Genomic DNA, 19,983 nt, shown 5'->3' with positions numbered 1-19,983 from the left:
ACCTGGTTGCCTGCCCTCTAAACGTTGACTAGGTCCCAGTTCACCGGAACCGCGGTGGTTCGTTGGCTCCTTCCGGGACTCGCTACTTCGTGGACGTTGCTGGCCTCCTCTGTCCGACACGGACACCACGCAGCTCCACGGGTCATCGCCTTCCGGTTCTGAACGCTTGTTGAACGAGCTGTAGCTGTTCAGATAACGGGCCGGTTACTTCTGAGATTTAGAATTTCATTTGCGATTTAGAAATTGATCGCGCCGTGAAAATTACGCAAATCTGAAACTTATTGCTGAATTTAGAGAAGAGGAGGAAAAGTTTTTAATTCATTTTAAAAATGTCCATTTTTGTCTCTATGTACATAGAAATACTTTAGCTCGATCGCGAACACAGAGAGGAGAAGTTGCTATTGATCAATCCAATCGTTGTACGTACAAATTATTTTAAGCGGCTAGCACTTGGACCGTTGAACTTCCAAGTAGCCCTCGAACATCTTCCGTTCATACTACAAGCAATTTTCTGAACTTAATCGGGAAATGTCACAAGTATCTCTCGCTTTGATTGCCCTTTGCGACACAAATCGAGAAATATATATGTGAATCGATTGATATTGCTCCTAAATTAATAAGTTATTATATTTGCGAACTGGTTTTAGTAGAAAGTAGTTAAAATATCTCATACCCGCTCCTAAATTCTCCTCTCCTGAACGCAGCAGGTTGACTATGCCACGCGTGCGGCAGATGGGCTTGCTGAGTGTTGGGTGGTACAGCCAAGTCAACGGGTTGGCTCTGAGACCTCGTGGGTGCCGTTCTTCCATTCAACGCCGTCTGAAGGGCCGTCGCTAAGGCGGACGTGTCCGTGAATCGCGACGTCCCCGAGGACGTAGACGTCGGCTCCCTCGTCGGTGGTCTGCTGCAGATGGAAATCGAAGGAAAGGAAAGGGAAACAATTAATCGTTTCATCTGGAAATCGGCCAGCGGACGGTCGCGTGTCCGCTATAAATAGCAGCGAAAGATACTTGAAGCACGTGATTATGTACAAGGGGATTCGGTTTGGCCTCTAAATTCCTCTAAGTGTCCCGAACAGTGTCGCAAGTCTGGCTGATATGGGACTCCTATTTCGGGAATCGCGTTTAATCTGACATCGACATCACGGTTCTCTTACATCTACGGAACAGTAGACATTCTGCTCGATCAACTCGTAATTGTAATTCCTTAGCACACTGGCGTTCGAAAGGAGCACCAGTATCGAGTGCTAAGAAGTATACGGTAGAATCTCGATAGTTATAGTAGAGAGACCGATTCGGATCCCGATTCCTTCGACTTGGATTGGTGAACGTATCTTACGATGAGACACTCGAGGGTGGTCCTTGGACTTGGAGATTAAAGGCAGCAACGCGATTCAGCAGTTTATTTCGGAAGATGAGATATCAGGATAATAGATTGCGATTACAAGGATGGGAAATTGTTAGTTTTTATTCGGGAAGCGACATCGATTAAAAGTTTCATTTATTTTTAACTACGCGTTCAGACTATCGAGACTGTACTGCATATTTCTAAACGAGACTAGCAAAACATACGTATGCTTGTGCACTAATGGAAACATATGTCCTACGTAGTGACGGTTCATACTCGCGGGGATCAGCTACTAATTGAATTTCTTACCTCTGTCTGTCCATTGTGATTGGATATTTTATGTTGCTACGAAGGGAAATTCAGTTAAGGCATCTAAGGGGTACTGATAGTGTCTTGTGAATTGTGATTCGCGTGAATGCGTGTTTTTGAACACTTTTTAATATTATTGCATGAAAAGCTAGTAATATCGATTAGCAAAACCGGACTTTAAGATTTCTTATAAAGTATAACATTCGTTTGAATCGTCTAGAAAGACTATTTAACAGTTTATTCACGAATTTTCTAATTACACAGAATTGTCAACGGTAAGTTAACGGTGAATAGCTTGAGTGATAAACAATTTAGAATCGTTAATACCGAGAAAGTGTATGTGTTTGTGTGTGTGTGCTAATACGAAACATTGTCAAATATCGTATATATCTAAAAAAACGTATAAGTAAACTACTTTGAATAAAAATATAATTAATTGATATGTAAGCATATTATAGTTAATTTTAGTTCTTTAAAATCAAATGAAAGCATTCTGTGTACGAATAAAGGTATATCCATCGAGAATAGCATGATCGCGGTGTGTGCCAATGTGTAAAGGAAACAAATAGCCAAGCTGCAGGTTGCTCATCCCTGATCTATGTATATAAATCCGTCCGTTTTACGATACGAAGGAGTGTAACGTTAAATTTTTTAAAAGGTTGTTTGTCTTCAAATCGTTCAACAGGAACATTGCAAACAACAGTGGTGTTGTCGAAGAGCAAATGGATCGACAGGAATAAATCGATTTCTTCGTATGTTCACCCCGCAAGCTTTGAAAACGTGCTACAGGTCAGCGGACAAATCAAATAATTTACGCACGTGTCGTGTAAAAAATGCTCGATACTTCCATCGATCTAAAGAGGAATGGAATGGAAATAAAAACGATTTAGCAGCTTAGAAAGGGGATCAATCGCAATATAAACTAGCACTAGCGTTCAGAAATGAAAACCATTCTAAAAAGTTTCCCAAAATGATCCGCGCGTAAATGTCGATGTCAATTATTTATTTTATGTACTTGATATGCGTAGATGCTATTTAAAAGAAACAGAATTTAGATAGCGCTGGAATAGACGAAAAAAAAAGAAATTGTTCAAACCGACAACGTATTCGCAACATAAAAAGTACTGTAAGTAATTAGAGTAAATATTTTGGAAATTAGCGGCGTTACTTTCACGCATTTTATTGTATTCCCTGTATTTATTGCGTACACCCGCCTTGTTTCCATTTGCGCGACACTGCTCGAAGAAAAGGGTTTCAAAGAAGAGTATGAGAGAGTATGGTCACCTTCGGAACTTGTCCAACCTTTCCAAAATAAAAGACGCCGAAATCAAATGCAACTGATCCAGGGATTTCGAAAGAAAGCTTTTCAAGAATAAAAACATCGATTACTTCCTAGGAACAACAGAATCAGTCTCTACTTGAAAAAAAGGAGAAAATAAAATAATGGTTTAAAGAACATGTCTCGTGTGAAATCGGACGCGCGATTCGAGATACCTTCGGCTGTGCCGATTTGGAGAGTAAGAGAAAGAGAGAGAGAAAGAGAGAGAGAGAGAGAGAGAGAGAAAGAAAAAGAGATAAATACAGAGAAACGCATAGAAAAAAAGATCGAGAGAAACAGTGAAATGCACAGACAGACGGAAAGAGAGAAAGAAAAAAAACAGATGTTACATTTGCTATGACAATCGGACTAACGATACGATATCGTGCGAAAAGATGGCAACTTTTTCTACGAGATTCAAAATTCAACGAGATTTATATTTCAACGTATAAAGAATTTCAACAAATATAACACGCAAGAAATCATATGGAAGTGTTGACTGTCGATTTGAACGAATCTTTCTAGGCTATTACAGATTATTACCGTGTAAGAAAATGATTGTTACGCAGTAAAAAGGAATAGTAAATAAGATTGTTGGAAAAATTCAGATTTTGACAACTTAAGTAGCATTGTAAAAGATAATTTCCGTCCACTGCTCAAATGTACACGTTGCAATCTCTCGATGTAGAAAAAGAGCAATTACTTTTGTTCATTTGTACAGAAATTTAAATCCTGATTGATCCATATTTTGTGTTGTGCACATGTGGAAATTCCATGCCAAACTTTTCAACGCGTTACCGTACGATCAACAAGGTAGTGTAGTTCACCGGAAATTGGGAACACTCACCTAAACAAACCGTGAGAGATGCTAGGTTGGATCTTTCCGTTTCCGTTGTTCGATGGCGGAGCTGTCGGGGGTTGCGGTTCGCTGGCTGATCGTTGAACCAATGCCGGAGCTCTACTACTTTGCTTGGTTGGTCCGGCTGGAGCGGTCCCCGGCATCATCTCGATGCTGGAGCTCTCCCTCGACGAATTGAGCGTCTGTTGAAGCAGAGTCAAGATCAATCTAATGTTCTCCCCCATCGAGTGCTCCAAAGAGGACATCTGCCGCGACAACTGGTCTATTCTCGCGTTTATCTCTTCTATAGGCCGGCCTGGTCCACTTTGAAAGTCACCTGCGGATTCATAGCACTCGGTTAAAAGTCGGTAGTATTCTCTGAAAACTATACAGTGAGTATTGCGATATTACAAATTGTACTTTCAATTGTGAGTGGACGTCACGAAAGGTTCATCGGATGTGAAAGCGGTATACATTTTGATGTTCATACTTGATAAACACGAATAAGGGTGTCAACAATCGATCTGTTATCGTACACAGACATTATTGACGGTGTAGTAAAGAAGTAGAAATCCATGTTCGCCTACCGTGAGACTGTGGATGCTGCGGTGGCGAAGGCGTGGTATAATGACTAGACGTTGTTGAAGTCGGATGCACCGCGTTTTGGCTGAGGCAGCTTTCGCCAGCGGCTGAGCTTCTCCGAGCTGGCTTCGTCAATGGGGTGGTCACTGGATAAACCCAGGCACAGAATCAGTACCACGATCTGGGAAGTTGCACGAGCCTTCCTATCCTCTAAAAGTGCCTCTTATCTCCAAGAAAAAGGGGATATAAGGGGGAGAGCAAGAACGAGAGAGACAGAGAAAGAGCGAAAGCTAGAGAAAAACTGGGAGATAGGGGGAGAGAGAAAGACACGAAATACAAAAGAGATAGGAAACTGAGAGAGAGAGAGAGAGAGAAAGAGAGAGAGAGAGAGAGAGAGTGATTCAGAGAGGGAAAGAAATTAAGAAATGCAGAGAGAGAGAGAGGAGGAGGAGAGAGAGAGAGAGGGAGGAGAGAAAGAGAGGGAGGGAGAGAGAGAGAGAGAGAGAGAGAAAGAGAGAGAGGAAGAGAAAAGAGATCGAAACTCTTATAAGAAAATATTTTTCTAGGTATTTGTTATTTCGTGTCGTTTCTCTTGAACATCGGTACTCATCAGATGATTAAGCGAGGCTTCAGTAAAACGAGTTTGTCAGGTGATTCGGCGACGAATAAAAAAACTTGGCCCCTCTACTTCGCCAAATGAATACTTACTTTGTTTCGCAAGATAATCATGACTCGTCAGTGGTTGTAGATGGATCTTGTGTTGACGTAGGTCCGGTATGCTGCGCTTGAGATGGGTTAGCATGCCTGAACAACCAGGTTTCAAGGTGTTAACGAACTCGGGAATCAAATGCAAACGCAAAGCTTAAAAACGCTGCACGCTTAACCCAAACGTCTTGAACACGTTCTGTGCTTTTCTTTTGGTATTAAGTCCAGCTTATCTCGTGTCTTAAATAAATAAAATTCGTTCTCGTTTCGACGTGACACGAATTCGCGTCATATTGATTTGCTTGACATTGGCTTTTGATTAGCGAAAAATTTCCATGGCATTAAAGGAAAATAAAATGAATCGAAGCGATTCAGAAATCATAAGAGCTGTGTTGCGTGAATGAGATTTGGACGATGCGAAATTTAAACTACGTTCGCTAAAATCGAAGCGGGCATAACCGTTCGTTATTTACAAAATTGTCATGTATGTACATATGAAAATGATCAAATGGTTTCAAGATCACGTCTGAAACTACATATGATTCATCGATCAAGTCGATTGGGTTAAGGGGATGTTTTAGCAGACAGAAAGAGGGGAAAAGAGAATAAATGGAAATACGTCGCTCGAGAGATGCTCGTGAAGAATGAACTACGCTACGAAGACGAGATTTTTGGAAGAAAAATGTCTACGGAGGAATGAAGATCTTTATGAAACACGAGCAAGTGGCAATTGAATCAAGATGGATCTGATTGAAATTGTAATCTGGCGATCGTAAAGTGGAAACGGGGTGAAACCACGAAATTAAGGATGACACTTTTACCAATTATAAAACCATCCCTATTAGTTAAATGGGCATCACAATTCATTGACTCGATACTTTCTCTTAATTTTTTTTTTTATCTTAAAAAAAGTTACCGTTCCTTATGAGATATATATATTTTCCAGATTCATTTTACAATATGTCACTATATAACTCACGCAAACTATAACTTTTTACATCTCGATTAAACGAGTTAAAAAAAATTGCACGATTTCTAATCAAGTGTTAATCGAAAGGACGACAGTATTCGTTGCTCCGTTTCCACTCTAAGACTACTGTACAATTAGAGCAAACTGTAATTACTGCACTCTGCGATGCAAGATTCGAAATTACCTTTCCATAAGAATGTTGTTAATCGGTCCGGAAAAACAGTTCTCTTCAAAGATATTTAGCGGTCCAAAACTCGCGTAACGAGTCGAGTAAGTATAAGAAAAATAAAGGAATAAAAGGGGCAAGCCGAGCTTCTATATGTATATAGAATATACATATTCTATATGTATACAGAACATATATATGTATACATATATATGTATACAGAACATATATATATATAAAAACAATGTTCTGAGGTGCTTCTAGGTCACACGCTATTACGTAGATTATTGTAGTGGTAAGCGTCGATGTGGCGGGTATTTGCGAAGCAATGATTCAAAAGTACTTTCCTGAATCATAAGGATCTTCCACGTCCGTGTTTAGCAAACGTTCGAAACCGAGTATCGTAAAAAGTAGCCCTTACTCAAATGTTAAGAATTCTATTTATCGTGCAGAGAACAACATTCCTCAGATAGTAGGTGGAGGCAATCAAGAGGAAGGCAGAGAAGTAGAGGCAGCGAGAGAGAAAGAGAAAGAGACAGAGAGACAGAGACAGAGTCGATAAAGAGAACGTCTTACTCCAAAATGAAGAATGGAGTAGAAAGAATCGACGGACCGAATATGCCATTTTTCTCACCGGTTATCGAGTTCAAGGTGGAACTTCTTTGCTTGGGCTCGTCAAATTCCAGATTCAATGGTGTCACATCTTGGCCGGCTTTGTCGGTGCTGAATTCCAAAATTCCATGACCACTCCCTTTGTCGCTATTGATTAAAAACGAGGAGAAAAGGACATTTTTCTAAAAACATCGGAGAGTACAAATGTTGTATTCGTTTGAAAGATTTTCATATAGGAACTTACTAGTCTTCCTGATCACCCTGTATAGAGTCCTGTCGAGCAGTGGGGATAAGATTGGTGCCAGGACCTCCGGGTCCTCGACGGTATCTTGGTGGACGGAAAGCGAATCTCCGAGCGTCGACTTCGACGTCCGTTGGAGTACTGACAGGAAATCTTGCTGATATCGGATCGACACCAGCCTGTTCCTCCTGTAAATCATCAAGTCTTTGGCTTAATGATCTTAGACTTAAACCGCAGTTTTACTATTAATCATTTTAAATAGATGTGAATTTCAATCACATCTATTAGGTTTTATTCAAATGCCTTAGCAAGCATCGTCAGATTAATATAGAAAGCGTTTCAGGGTGGGTGACACAATTGCATTTGGGGTAAGTCAAGCAAAGGGTAAACGAGTTAAAAGGATTTAGGGAAATATTTAACACGGTCCCTCGTCTCGAATGACGATATCTCGGGGACCAAAAATCTTAAGCAAATGAAGAACCATTTTAAATGACAATTTTCAGCACTTCTAATAGTAGCGTAGACCCGAAGAAGGTTATGTACAGTTTAACTAGATAGAAGCTTCAACGATTTTAATACGTATATGTTGAACGTACTTATGATAATTTTTAGTGTGAATTAGGAAACTTCTAGGATAATATTCATTTTCAGGGTAGATCCATGCATAATCTTGCAGTGACACGAGTATAATTACTTCTATTAATGTTATACTAGAATACCATAGTGACCTTGGTATAGTGAATGTTATTACATAAAAATATTAAAATCTGTACAGATTCTCTAAATATAAGAAATTCAAGCAGTCTGGTTTCAATTAAAATAAGTTCGAGAAAAAGCATCGGTGACTAAAAATCTTTCATAGCAATTCAACATTACTTTTTCGTTAATGCTTTTTTCCTACACTTAATCTTACTTTTTGTAAATAAGACTTTCTATTTCTACATCATCAACTGGATATATAGAAAGCATAAATAGAAAGTAGGTGATACGTACGTCTCGCAAATTAAAAGTGATCTCGAGATTCTGGCTAAAGTGATTCGAAAACTCCGGATAGAGAGCCAGAACGTCGAGTAAATCATCCCTGTGAATTTTGTGCAAATCACAGTACGTTAATGCGCGCACGTTGCAAGATGCTTTGCCAACGGTCGGATATATACAAGGATTCTCTCCAAATATGTCGTCCTTGCCTAGGATAGCCATCACCACGTCGCCTTTTAATATTTCTATACTCCCGCGTGATATGAAGTACAGAGACGTTAACACGTCCCCTCGATGGACCAATGTGTCACCTGGTGGTGCGTGTGTGGTTTTGAATTTCAATGACAACGCCCTGGTAAAAAATCAATCCATTAATACTTTTATACCGAGTAAAATATTCATATTCAGCTAAAAGTCACTAACAATGTTTTCGGTTAATTCTAAATTTTTATTTGATTGTTATCACGCTTATATGATGTCCCTTTTTTATCATAATGAATTTTGACTGACATGAATAGAACGATACCTAGTTACGTGCAAAAAATGCTACGGAGGTAGCTAATTAAGTACAGCGTTTGCTAAGTTGTTCAACGAATACCTTAAGCAACCAGGACTAGCACCCTCGAAAGCTCTACAGTTGTTTAAAAGATTTCTGTTCAGATGGAGACAGATGTCCGCCTGAAGGCACTCGGGAAATCCTTTCAGAACACTGTTCATATCGATTCCGTTCGTGTATGTCCAAGCATGCTGAAAGTACTCTTCCAACCGTTGACGAAGCGGATTAGGGATCTGATGGAATCTTATGAACTCACGAACTCGAAGCATTTGTGTGTGGTATCTCGCCGTACCGCTGTAAAGCCTCTGAATGATCGCTGAGACGTTACCGAAGATACTGGCGTACATCAAAGCTGAAATAAAGTGCCAAACAGTTGACTATTTGTAGGAAAAATGATATCACCTGTATTTTCTTGTCATTTCTTCTTCTTCTTTTTTTTTTTTTCCTTAAATAGTTTACGCGATTACATCACTCTGGTCGATACTTACATCCGATTAGCATAACAATTATAGTAAATATCTTTTCGGTATCTGTGTTTGGAGCCACGTTTCCAAAGCCCACCGATGTTAAACTACTAAACGTGAAATACAGTGCTGTGATATAGCGGCTCTGAAATCGAATAAAAGGTCGTAGCTTTAGTGGTATAATAGAAGAGCTCGTCTCGTATGATATTAATTTAAAGCTACGAAAGGAGACTGGCATTCAATGTATGTACAGTTTCCTGAGTTTAAGATCCATTCGTAGATACCGGTGACGCATTCGTTCAACAATTAGATAAATAGATCTTTATTCACCTTTATACTTGGCCCTCCAGTGTTGTTGTGAAAATAAAACTGATGCGTGTCATTGGCCAAAATGTCGAGCCAGCCAACTTTACTTTTCAACGTTGGTCTCTCCGCATTCCCTATAGCGTACCTTCAACAGAATAGTTTCACCTTTTATCACTTTGATCCTGCGAATCGTTTGTAAATCGATGACGCTTCGAACGTTCTATCTATACTATGCATTACGGATATTTCGAGCAACTTATTAAGTACGTATGATAATGGAATCCTACCATATACACGCCATCCAATGAGCACTGAGAGCGAAGGTGCCCATCAAAAGGAGTAAAACCGCAGCTCCGTATTCGCTGTACCTATCAATCTTCCTGGCTACTCTGACGAGCCGTAGAAGACGAGCTGTCTTCAGTAGTCCTATCAAGGTGGTTGTCTGTAAAGAACACGTCACACATTGTCGATCTCACACTCAGCCGTACGTGTCTCTTGGTTTTTTACTCGAGCTTTCCGTCCAAGTTAAAAAGAACTGACTTTGGCCATCTAAATAGCGTACATTGTTATTTGCGATAAAATTCCGTATAGGACGCTTCGATTCAATCGCACGATCGTATAAAAATTTTTATAGGGCTCGTTTTGTTGAAAATTGTATTTCTATTATGTATTGTCGAGAAGATTCACCCACTCACTGCCGACTATGAAATATCTCGTAGTTTTCGCTACAAGTTTAGACTAAATCCCATTTCAGTACTATACCTGTAACTTAATATTATTAGATTTTGCGAAATTGCATGTTTATAAATTTGCCTGGCAGTGAATGGGTTAAAGGGAGCGCGCGGTTGTTAATCCAAATCAACTCGATAAGAAATTGTTGGATCTAGTTAGAAACGTAATGAATAATTGATCCGTCCTCGATACACCGGCATTCTACGGCTAAGCATTAAACGTAATCAGCTCTCTATCGAATCGTCCTTCCTCCCAGCAACACCAAAGTCAGTTTGACAGTCTGAGTTATTTCTGTAATCGTTTTGTTTTCCGAGAAGTCTCTGAACAGTTGCTGACTGTCCGTTCTCGAATTCGATCGATCGAGACCTGGCCGGTCGCCTTTTAACTCAGCCTGAAGCTTCGTAATGTTCCGGTTGATGTCTTAGGAAATGTCCGTTCGCCATCAAACTAAAGGACAATTGTAAGCGTTTCCCTGTTAATTTCAAATAAGAACTTTGAACGGAAATGTACATCTTGATCAAGAAGGGATCTCAAGCAATTTTTCTACTTTGTTAATTACATCGCCAATGAAATACAAAAGAGTATTACTAGTCGACGTATCTTTTACTTACAAATGGTAATATTTATTTCATTCAGATTCATTGAGTTAATTCATAATTATTAATGTAATCAAAGGATCATTGTATTCTCTACAACATTATGCACAATCGACTAGTTTACGGTTGGTCTAAATTGGTCTAAATCAGAGCTTCCACTATTCTTCGAACCGTGCCATCGAACTCGTCTCGATCGATCGAAACAAGGAAAGCGTCAGGAATCATCGAGCTTCCTCTGTTCATCGATCAAGATTCAACTCACGAGCAGTTCAGTCGTTTCAAAGGATCGTTGTACGTAACGTTTTGCATTCACAACGAATGTACCGTGGTGAACATTCGCTTCAATACAAACTTGTGGTACTCATGCTGTCTTTCAGATGCAATTTCGTACTTGCCTTATGCTCGAGATTCGGTTACCATCGTCGTACAGACGGATACGTCCGTGAAGGTTGTGGTGTTGGCGTTGAGCGACGCCTCGTACCGACTCTATCATGCAAAAGTCGACTACGCTCCAATCAAAACTGAACCATTCGTCTAACAGTTTGCTAACGTTTAATCTCGAACTTGATACTTGGTGAACGGGTTGCTCAGCGATAGTCACACGTTATATTACCGGATTAATCTAGGAACGATGCGCGATTATCTCTGAAATGAATTGAGGCGTTAGGTACGATAACGTCTTACCCTCTTTTGCACAGACACCATTCCTGTGCATTCGTCGAAACATTTATCCTCTATTTAACCACCTTCTTGCATCTATCGCCTCAATTGCACGCTCGACGAAACTTGTCTCGTAAGACAATTGAAAATACTCATGCAAGTTTCGGTTGAACAGGGGAATAGAATTTAAAAGGGCACTAGTTGTTATCTGTAGTTTCGCTTGGATGGTCAGGGTGCTTTGAAGATTCGACTGGCGGATATCATGTTTTATGACGCGACACGATCGCGAATACATCGATCGGCGATCGACTTGGCCAGAGATGAATTCGGTCGTCTTTTATCCGGGCCTCGGGATTGCCAAGAATATCCGAGGACGTTTGATAGCCGCCGCTGATAGCGAAATAAATGTTATTGCTATGTACATGCAAACCGGTGCATGCTGGGAAGACCGTGGTAGCTTGGAATAGCCGGCGTTCCGTCCCATTGTCTCACGCGATTCTATCCTCTCATTTAAACGATTTCAACGTCACGGATAAACTACAGAGACAAGTGCTATAAAATACTTTTCTCATGTACTTTATGATGCAGCATACGTACTTGATACGTATGATAAAAGTTGAAGGGGCGGGAGCTAGGCAGGTTTATATTTTAAACACGAGGTTGGTAGATTTAGGTTAGGAAGTTATTACCCAGGAACCGGAAGGTTAAGTGAGAACTTGCGAGAGACCGTTTACAGCATGATATCCCGGTAGCGGAGACGGCAGGAGGGCCGCCACATGGTCTTACCGATTGTATATTCATCCTTAGTTCGTTAAAATCAATTTTATCAAAATGGCTGCTCAGCGTGAATACAAATTTTGCGGGGAATGAAATTCGTGCAGCTCTCGTGGACGTTTTATTGAAATAAAAATTCTTACTCAGGATTATAGTATATAGGCTTTTCGCCGTGTAGAAGATTTCGTAAACTAATTTCTGAGTAAATAGTTCAGACTTTCATCGCAGTGCCCGACCTGTTGAGTGTTCGAAGTTATCTGGATCGATTTAAGCGGACGAGTGTCGGAGAATCTAGAAATATAATGTTTTCCGGAACCTAGTATTCCAAGCTCCCACGAGTCTTTGTAAACGTCTATTTTTATCAGATTATGGTACATCAGTGTGCGAACTGAATTCACCAGAGAACCTTCAAGCGCGCAGTGATCAACCAAGAACTGATACAAGAAAAAAGCTCGTCACTCTTCGCGTGTACGTATCTCCTTGCAACCCGTTGCTTCAGCACAAAACATATTTATAGGTAAGTGGAAAAAAAACGAAGCGTTCAAGCGACAAAACACGCATGATTATTTGTCGTGTGAGGGATAAAAAAATTAATTATTCGCATAATATGCATCAGTTATCATATAAAAAACATTACAACAAGATGTGAGTTCACGGTTTATAGTAAAAGCGCAATTACAAAACAGATTGATTAAGAGCACCGAATCAAGAGTCGCACGAAGGTAAGTGTTGGCAGAAAACTTATCATATTAGGCCGGGCTTGTACGATTCTTATACAGCTTGCAACAGAAGCAGTAATCAATAAAACGGTTACGAAAAAAAGCTCGATAACGTAAAAATAGGATCAACAGAGAGATTGTTAATGAAGTCCAGAGAGAAAAACGCCAAAAGCTTACATACGATCGTTACAAAGTCCCACTGAAAAATCTTTCGTTTTCAGGTTGCGTTCGTTGTGTCACTACGTGATCCTCTGCGTCTCTCGTGTGTCGTTCTGTTTCTTGTATGTCTTTTATGTGTGATCAGATGTATGTGCGTGTGTGTAATCAGGGAAACGCAAATAACTGATTTCTTAAAAATTTTTCAAACCACCTTTAATCGGAATATATATATATTTTTTTTCTTTTCTTTTTTCGTTTTTGAGATGTACGTCTCGTCTAACAGTTATGATCGGTTCATGAGTTATGATTGCGATCAAGAGAGATGCACGTACCCCATGGCATTCATTATTGTAAAATGTTACGATTATGCATCAAAATAACGTCGAAAGTATGCGAAACATTTATGTCGTGTGAGAATATACGTCTGTGGACTTTAGAAAAATTGATTTGATCGCGAGAGATCGACCTCTAGGAATACGATACTGGTTCTACTTTGTTTAGAAACTCTTATCGGTAAGCACGGATAATCCTGCAACCCCAAGGCTGAAATTGTTCTACCAGGTGCAGTTAACAGCATAATAATTTGAATAAATATTTAAAGCACTAATTATTTATAAATTAGTGAATATATCATAGACAAAAGTGTCTCGAGGCAAAAAAAAAACTCGAGATATAAAAAAAGTAATCCTAGCATTGAATAACATTTATATAATCGATAATTAGCATGCATGGAGTTTCATATTTAAACAAAAATTCGCAGTTCTATCCGATACTCGAGACTACATCTCGAATTCTCAATACTTTTCTTATTTTTATGATTTTCATACCTAATCCTTTGGATTTGTCAGGGAATATTGAATTTAATGCTGGTCAGAGTTTTGAATATTCGAAAATTTGAAGTCGAAGCTTTTTTACAACTGCACCTTGCATTCTCGAAACAAAAATACACACAATTTCCTGTTTTAATCAGGAATGGCATCGACGTACTACGTTATTTAATTTGCACCACAGTGTTACACAGTTCAGACGAATATCACAAGTGACGAATAAAACAATAAGAAATAATTTCAATTTATCGAATATTAAAATTCAGTTGAAAAAATTGTCGATTAACTAACTACAAAAAAAAACATTTCAACTATTTGCATTATTCTCAATAGGTATTGACACCAACAAATATCTACGTCACTACGTAAAAAAAGGGGACACAAGAGAAGGATTAATGACGAAATAGAATAGCGCTTGGAACAAAAAATTGGAGGAACCGTTCGTTTTACGTTATAACGGTGGATTAAGATTCATTGGGAATAATTCATCTAAAGCTATCAACACTATCTAATCAGGATACATCACGTATGTATGTATATATACATGGACTGCACATTCTTATTAAATACTGGTTACGCAAATATCTTTCGTTCTTTTTACTTCATTCATTCGCACTGTTGGCAAATGTACTTTACGGAGATGCTTGTATAATTGTGGGGGGATATACAAGGTCCAGTAAAAAAAAAGTAAGATATTTTGAACGCTACTCTGATGCAAGTCGATTCTCCTACCAAGTTATCGTACGTATATGGATACATATTATCGTTATTATTTACAATCCGGTTATTTTTATTTTTGCAAAATACTTTACTGTGAACATGCAGATGCTTCCTCAAGGTTCACCGGTGAGAAATTTTGCCACGCCGCAGAAGGGTGGAGCAAGTCGATCGACATTTCTTGTTTCTTTCTAACGACTATACCGAGGCAATTGAATATCTGTAAAAAAAATCTGGAAACAGATTTCATCACCGGTTATACATGGCTTTTAAAGTTATTATCTAATCTATTTTAATCGGAGTCGAGATCATATTTTAATGTCGATCGACATCGCTCGAGCTTCCTTGACAAATTGTGGGGTTGCAGTTGGTCGAGTTTTCTTCTTACGTGTGGATGGTATTTCGCTTTCGTGTACGTGTAGATTTTGTGTGACTTGGTGACTATTGTCTGCGTGTGTGTATAGGTGTACGGATAGGACACGCGCGCGTGTAATATATGCGTACGGTGGTCGCGTGACGATCGTGGAAGTCGTAACGTGTAACATCGAGAGAAAGATGAGAGGTTTGGTAGTACGAAAAAGAAAACAAATTTGATGCAAAAGTAAAACATCAGAGGTATCGCAACGTGTGACGTGTCCTTATTTTTCTTTAAGCACTTAAACTGTACATGACAGACATGGATAGACGGACAGATAGATATCTAGATAGAAAAATAGATAGATAGATAGTTATATAGATAATTAGATAGATAGACAGACAAATAGATAGATAGATAGATAGATAAATAGATAGAGAGACAGAGAGACAGAGAAAGAGTGAGGCAGATAGAAAGAGAGCAGGGGAGGGGGAAAGAAAGAGAAACGGATAGAAAAACTCATGGTTGCGTTGGTGACTTTTTTAATCATTAGTGTGTAAAAAACGTGTGTAAATCGAAACCTGCGTTTGATTAAAGGAAAAAAAAACGTCAGCCTGTGAGTAATTTTTCTGTGTGTATGTGTGTCAACTAACCTCGTCCTTGTCCAAGCCGAGCTACGAAAACGTTAAACTGAGGTTAAAATTTGTTTGTTCATGATTTCGTGATTGATTTAATTTGTTCTTCGCAAAAAAAAGATGGAACAAGTAAGTAACAGAAAAAAGGGGGACGACTCTTTTTTTTTTTTTTACTTTCTTCATCTTCTTTTAGAAAAGAATCATCCAGACAAATGAGATAGATTTATTCAATCATCAGCATAGTTATTCGCAAAACATTTGTTCTTTCTTTTACCAAAGAAAAGAATTTTTCTCGCCGAGCTTCGAAAGGAAAATAAATATCGTTCTGCTTTTATCTTTGTTGTCTTTGTTAGCACGAAGTGCTCGTCATTTTCGCACGGATTGATCTCGATTCATGCATCGTGATCGTGGAATATAAAGTTCCCTGCACGCGCAATTAAAATTACACTGCCCTATTTTTACTCCTCCACCAAGAAACACAGGAAAAGAAAGGGGTCACATAGATTACTCCCAGGTGCATTATTATTCTTCTCTTTTTTTTTTTTTCTTTATTTGTCGCAACGGTTGATTCTGCGTTTCGTATCGCTATTATTATTTTTCCTTCTTTTCTCGTCCCTTTGGTAGCTTCATTTCATCGAGCACCGTAGAAAACAAAACGGAAAGAATCGTCTTGCAAAAAGGCGTATGCTAATTTTCTCGGAGGAGAGGCAAAGTAATACGAAAATCATAACGGACAAACGGAATAATTCGATCGTAAAAAATAAACAAATTAATTAACTGAAACGGAGACGAAGGAAACCAAGACACGTGGAAAAAAAATACAGAAGAGAATTCTTGACAAGGAACTGACAATAAAAATCTAATATGTCGACAATCAGAGCAGAAATCTTCACAGCGAGATACTAAACTTACTTATACATGTATAGATCAAGTGTGTATGCATATGTGTGTGTACAGGTACAAATCCAATTGAGAAGTTACCATTGACAATAAAATTAAGTTTTTTAAAATCGTTTCCTTTTTTTTACTCTTCATTTAATCGAACATATTTGACGCTACATCGCGAATACCAATTCGTAATTATCCTCGATCAAGTAAATTGCCGTTCGATCAGAAATATTTCTTATTTGAACAAAGCTTCTTTTTACTTTCTTGATTCTGTCTCGCTATTATTTGATCTATAACGTACGTGTACCATTCGTGAAATTTGTGTGAAAATGTTCCAGACAACGAGAATCCGTTAAAGTTCCTTCTCGTGTGCCGGTACGTACATTGTGTGCACATTTAATATACGTCGAATCGACTAACTTTCGACAAAGAAAAAAAGAGAAATCATTCAACACCGAGAAACGTCGAAAAAAGGGAAAACGAACTAAGCACCAATCCGGTAAGACACACCTATGGGCACTTAACTTGGGCTCGGCATGTCATCCTAATCATATTTACGAGCTAACATCGACATTCTAGAAACCTCAGACGAAAACCTGACCGTCCGTCAAATCACTTCCGTTTTATTCTTCTCCGTTGATCAATTTTTTCAAGAGCAACGTCTCGTGTTTCGAAATCGCTCCAATGTCGAACAATATCTGAATGAATCTTTTTTATATCCCTACGCTTTTCTGTGAATCTTATTACCATTTTTCATTTTTTCCATTTTCGTACAATTATCCTCAAAGAAGTTTGATAAAACATGTTCTCTACTAAATGATTCTCTGAAATCGAAGTTTCTTTTTTCTCTTGGATTATTTAAGAGAAAAAAGAGGGACAGAGCGAAAGAGAGAGAGAGAGAAAGAGAGAGAGAGAGAGAGAGAGAGAAAGAGAGAGAGAGAGAGAGAGAGAGAGAGAGAAACTGATTCAAGAAAGGATAATTTAACTGGAAGTGATTCGACAATGATCAAGTTCAGCCTGGAAAGAAGATTCTCAGAAAACGTGGAGCGTGCGACGAAACTTACCTCGTCAGTATGGGAGCCAACGAGGAAAAGGTCGAAGGGTATGGCGGCCACCAGATCGATGATGAACCAACCCTTCAGGTAATGGACGGCTATCTTTCCGGGATGGGACACCACTTCATCGTTGCTATTCACGAAAGTCGTGCGAAAATTTATGATGATGTCCACTATGAAAGTGACGTCGACTGAAAAACCAAAAGTCTCGTGAGAACAACCTAATGCGGGCAGAGAACAATGAGAACTTTTGTTTATCTTTGATTCGACTGAAAAGTTCTCCGTAGATAGACGTCAAACGTCATTGAAATATAATTCGATGTCCGCAAAAAAAGAAAAATACAGGAGAACACTGTGTCGTTGCACTCAAATCTTGACCAATTCTTTTAAACTGAATCGCCTTTAACCTCTACTTGAAAAGTTCATACTCTTTTTTTCAGTCGACTTATTTCGTCAACTATTGCTAGTTATACACGATACAAGCTTTAGCTGCCTGAATAAAAAAGCAGGATCATGTCTCGAATGGTGGACACGATTTTAAATTAATTTTTTTTCACGAGACGTTGGCATGACCGCGACATATCTCGTATACGCATATCGTATCGTATTCATGCGAAATAAGGCTCTATGATCAGACAGCGTGGATCTCGTCGTGTTATTCGCTCGACGTTCACCGTTTGTTTCGTCTCTCACCTATGAAGTCTATGATGACGATGGGATCGTCACTGTACTTTTTGTTCTTCCTGCTGTTGTAATCCGGATCCGACAGGACGAAGGCGGCGACGTACGGGGTGAATATAGCGGTATATAATACGAGCAGCAATATCACCCAATCCCAGACCGCCTTGAAGGGTGAGTAGTGCAATATGGTCCACTTGCCGATTCTAGGTGACTGTAATTTGTACTCTGGGAGGATATCGTTTCCAAGGGACAGCACCTGGAACACAAGTATCGATACTTTGGGAGAGGACGGTCCAATACTCGTTAATTCTTCTTTTTAAATTCGTTTATCGGAAAACGAATACAGGAAAACGACTACCTTTATTCGATTGAACTTTTATATGCTCGACAATCTATGATTTTCGAGCATATAAAACCTTTTTCTTTACCATTTCCATATTTCGAAAAATGCCACACATTTATCTGATACATGTGCGCCGATTTGATTAAAAATATAATAATACGGTAACATTATTGCCGTAATCGTGAACACGAAGGAAACAAGTATTTCGCACTTGTTTCATTTTCCATACGAGTGTTGGTTTTCTATGCAGAACGACCGAGTGAACAATATCAGAAACACTTTTGTTTCGTTCTACATTTTCAACCTTCTTTTCTTGTTTCCGTGCAGCAACGCGGCCAGAAACGCGAGAAATTCAACATCCACGGCCGTTCTTTTCTATCACCTTGCGTCGTAATTATTTTCTTGTATTCAACGTCGCCGAGAGAAATATCTGTCGTGTTCCCGTTGCCTGACGCATTTAAAAATTCTACCAGTTTAATCAGGCCTTCCGAAAGAAATCAACGCGATTAAAAAAACGCTAACCCCTTTGAACCTCGGATCTTCAATTTCCTTACTGTTAGCAATCATTTTTTACCGTTAACACCATTAGCCACACCGTTATTACAGCTTCCACGGAGATATCGAGGGAATTCTATAGCGAAGCTTAAACCTTTTTATCGAGGGTAGAGTTTAAAGATAGAAACAATTGAGATTGCCTCTCTCGTGTAAGCCTCGAGCAAATCGCTACTGCCGATCCCGGACTGGATTACACGAGATAATCGTTTCAACAAAACTGAACGATTAAAAGCTGAATCGGATCGCGACAATCTGTCCGAGCTCCGCAAGGAATCATTTGTCACAGTCTGATCGACAGAGTATCCAATTACCATTGAGGAAGAGAGAAAAAAAATGAGAAAAGATTCGATAAAAAATTCGATACACGAGGAACGCAGCTAACCTGTCTGGCACAGTAGCGTTTGGAGTTGCTAATCGGACTCTCTGCCATTTAAGCCGGCCTTTGTGGAGGTTCTTCTACGAAACCACGGCCACCAATTGACCATAAGTACACTCTTGGCACACACTATGCTTCCCACCGATATACAGCCGGCACACGTGCACTTTCACCAGCGACTTTCGACCAGCGGCTCGTACGCGAACCTACCACCCCCGGCGAACATGTTCACTCGTTGTTCATGGATAATCGTTCACTGTGCTTTACACACGTACAGAAAAAAAAAACAATAAAAAGAAAAGAGAAAATGAAAAAAGGAAGCAAAGAACTTCCCTCTAACTAAATCGACCGTCTAAAGCGGTACGACGCCCTCGCGTTTCTCACGAACCACCACGTTGTATCGAGCACGAAAGTAGTCGAGCCGAGTCGAGTCGGAAAAGCGGCGGCAAAATAACTGTCGATCCCAGTGAAAGCTCGGCTATCCGCGGAACCGGGGATATCGATCCGCTGGACGGAACG

At 39.4% G+C, this 19,983-nt stretch overlaps 2 protein-coding genes across 18 annotated transcripts in view; both read right to left on the bottom strand.

The window, feature by feature from the left end:
• Positions 1-19,983, bottom strand: part of Sei (potassium voltage-gated channel seizure) — a 105,021-nt gene that overhangs the window by 618 nt on the left and 84,420 nt on the right. For 7 of the 16 annotated variants that reach the window (XM_076895087.1, XM_076895086.1, XM_076895090.1 and 4 more), the window contains 16 exons: positions 18,203-18,446; positions 17,519-17,700; positions 15,585-15,605; positions 9,680-9,834; positions 9,417-9,537; positions 9,111-9,231; positions 8,665-8,974; positions 8,082-8,418; positions 7,092-7,276; positions 6,870-6,994; positions 5,103-5,198; positions 4,400-4,540; positions 3,822-4,149; positions 2,941-3,018; positions 674-904; positions 1-184 (listed from right to left, as the gene is read on the bottom strand). The exon at positions 1-184 is cut by the window's left edge and continues 618 nt beyond it. In XM_076895087.1, the coding sequence (XP_076751202.1) occupies positions 1-184; positions 674-904; positions 2,941-3,018; positions 3,822-4,149; positions 4,400-4,540; positions 5,103-5,198; positions 6,870-6,994; positions 7,092-7,276; positions 8,082-8,418; positions 8,665-8,974; positions 9,111-9,231; positions 9,417-9,537; positions 9,680-9,834; positions 15,585-15,605; positions 17,519-17,700; positions 18,203-18,446 (2,859 nt within the window). The remainder of the gene's footprint in view (positions 185-673; positions 905-2,940; positions 3,019-3,821; positions 4,150-4,399; positions 4,541-5,102; positions 5,199-6,869; positions 6,995-7,091; positions 7,277-8,081; positions 8,419-8,664; positions 8,975-9,110; positions 9,232-9,416; positions 9,538-9,679; positions 9,835-15,584; positions 15,606-17,518; positions 17,701-18,202; positions 18,447-19,983) is intronic. The other 9 variants (XM_076895089.1, XM_076895101.1, XM_076895088.1 and 6 more) reach the window with 8 other exon arrangements.
• LOC143423636 (uncharacterized) lies at positions 10,941-15,567 on the bottom strand. Of its 2 annotated transcripts, none has more exons than XR_013101844.1 (2): positions 14,672-15,567; positions 10,941-11,206 (listed from the first exon to the last, which is right to left on the bottom strand). XR_013101844.1 is itself a non-coding variant. In XM_076895122.1 (2 exons), the coding sequence occupies exons 1-2, from the start codon at positions 14,824-14,826 to the stop codon at positions 11,134-11,136; spliced, it is 228 nt and encodes a 75-aa protein (XP_076751237.1). In that variant the 5' UTR covers positions 14,827-15,047; the 3' UTR covers positions 10,941-11,133. The 2 variants fall into 2 exon arrangements, 1 of the variants encoding a protein (XP_076751237.1); XM_076895122.1 differs by having other exon boundaries at positions 14,672-15,047.

This window comes from Xylocopa sonorina, chromosome 5 (assembly GCF_050948175.1).
Source record: "Xylocopa sonorina isolate GNS202 chromosome 5, iyXylSono1_principal, whole genome shotgun sequence".
In the NCBI taxonomy this organism is placed as follows: domain Eukaryota; kingdom Metazoa; phylum Arthropoda; class Insecta; order Hymenoptera; family Apidae; genus Xylocopa; species Xylocopa sonorina.
The sequence above is the reverse complement of the archived record's forward strand: the minus strand, read 5'-3'. Positions and strand labels throughout refer to the sequence as shown.

Bases quoted from the DNA above. Each gene is read 5' to 3' on its own strand.
- LOC143423636 (XM_076895122.1), bottom strand. From the start codon at position 14,826: ATGAAATCTGTTTCCAGATTTTTTTTACAGATATTCAATTGCCTCGGT. The intron at 11,207-14,671 runs GTAAAGTATTTT...TTTGCATGATAG, and splicing joins GAAGCATCTGCATGTTCACA to AGTCGGTACGAGGCGTCGCT.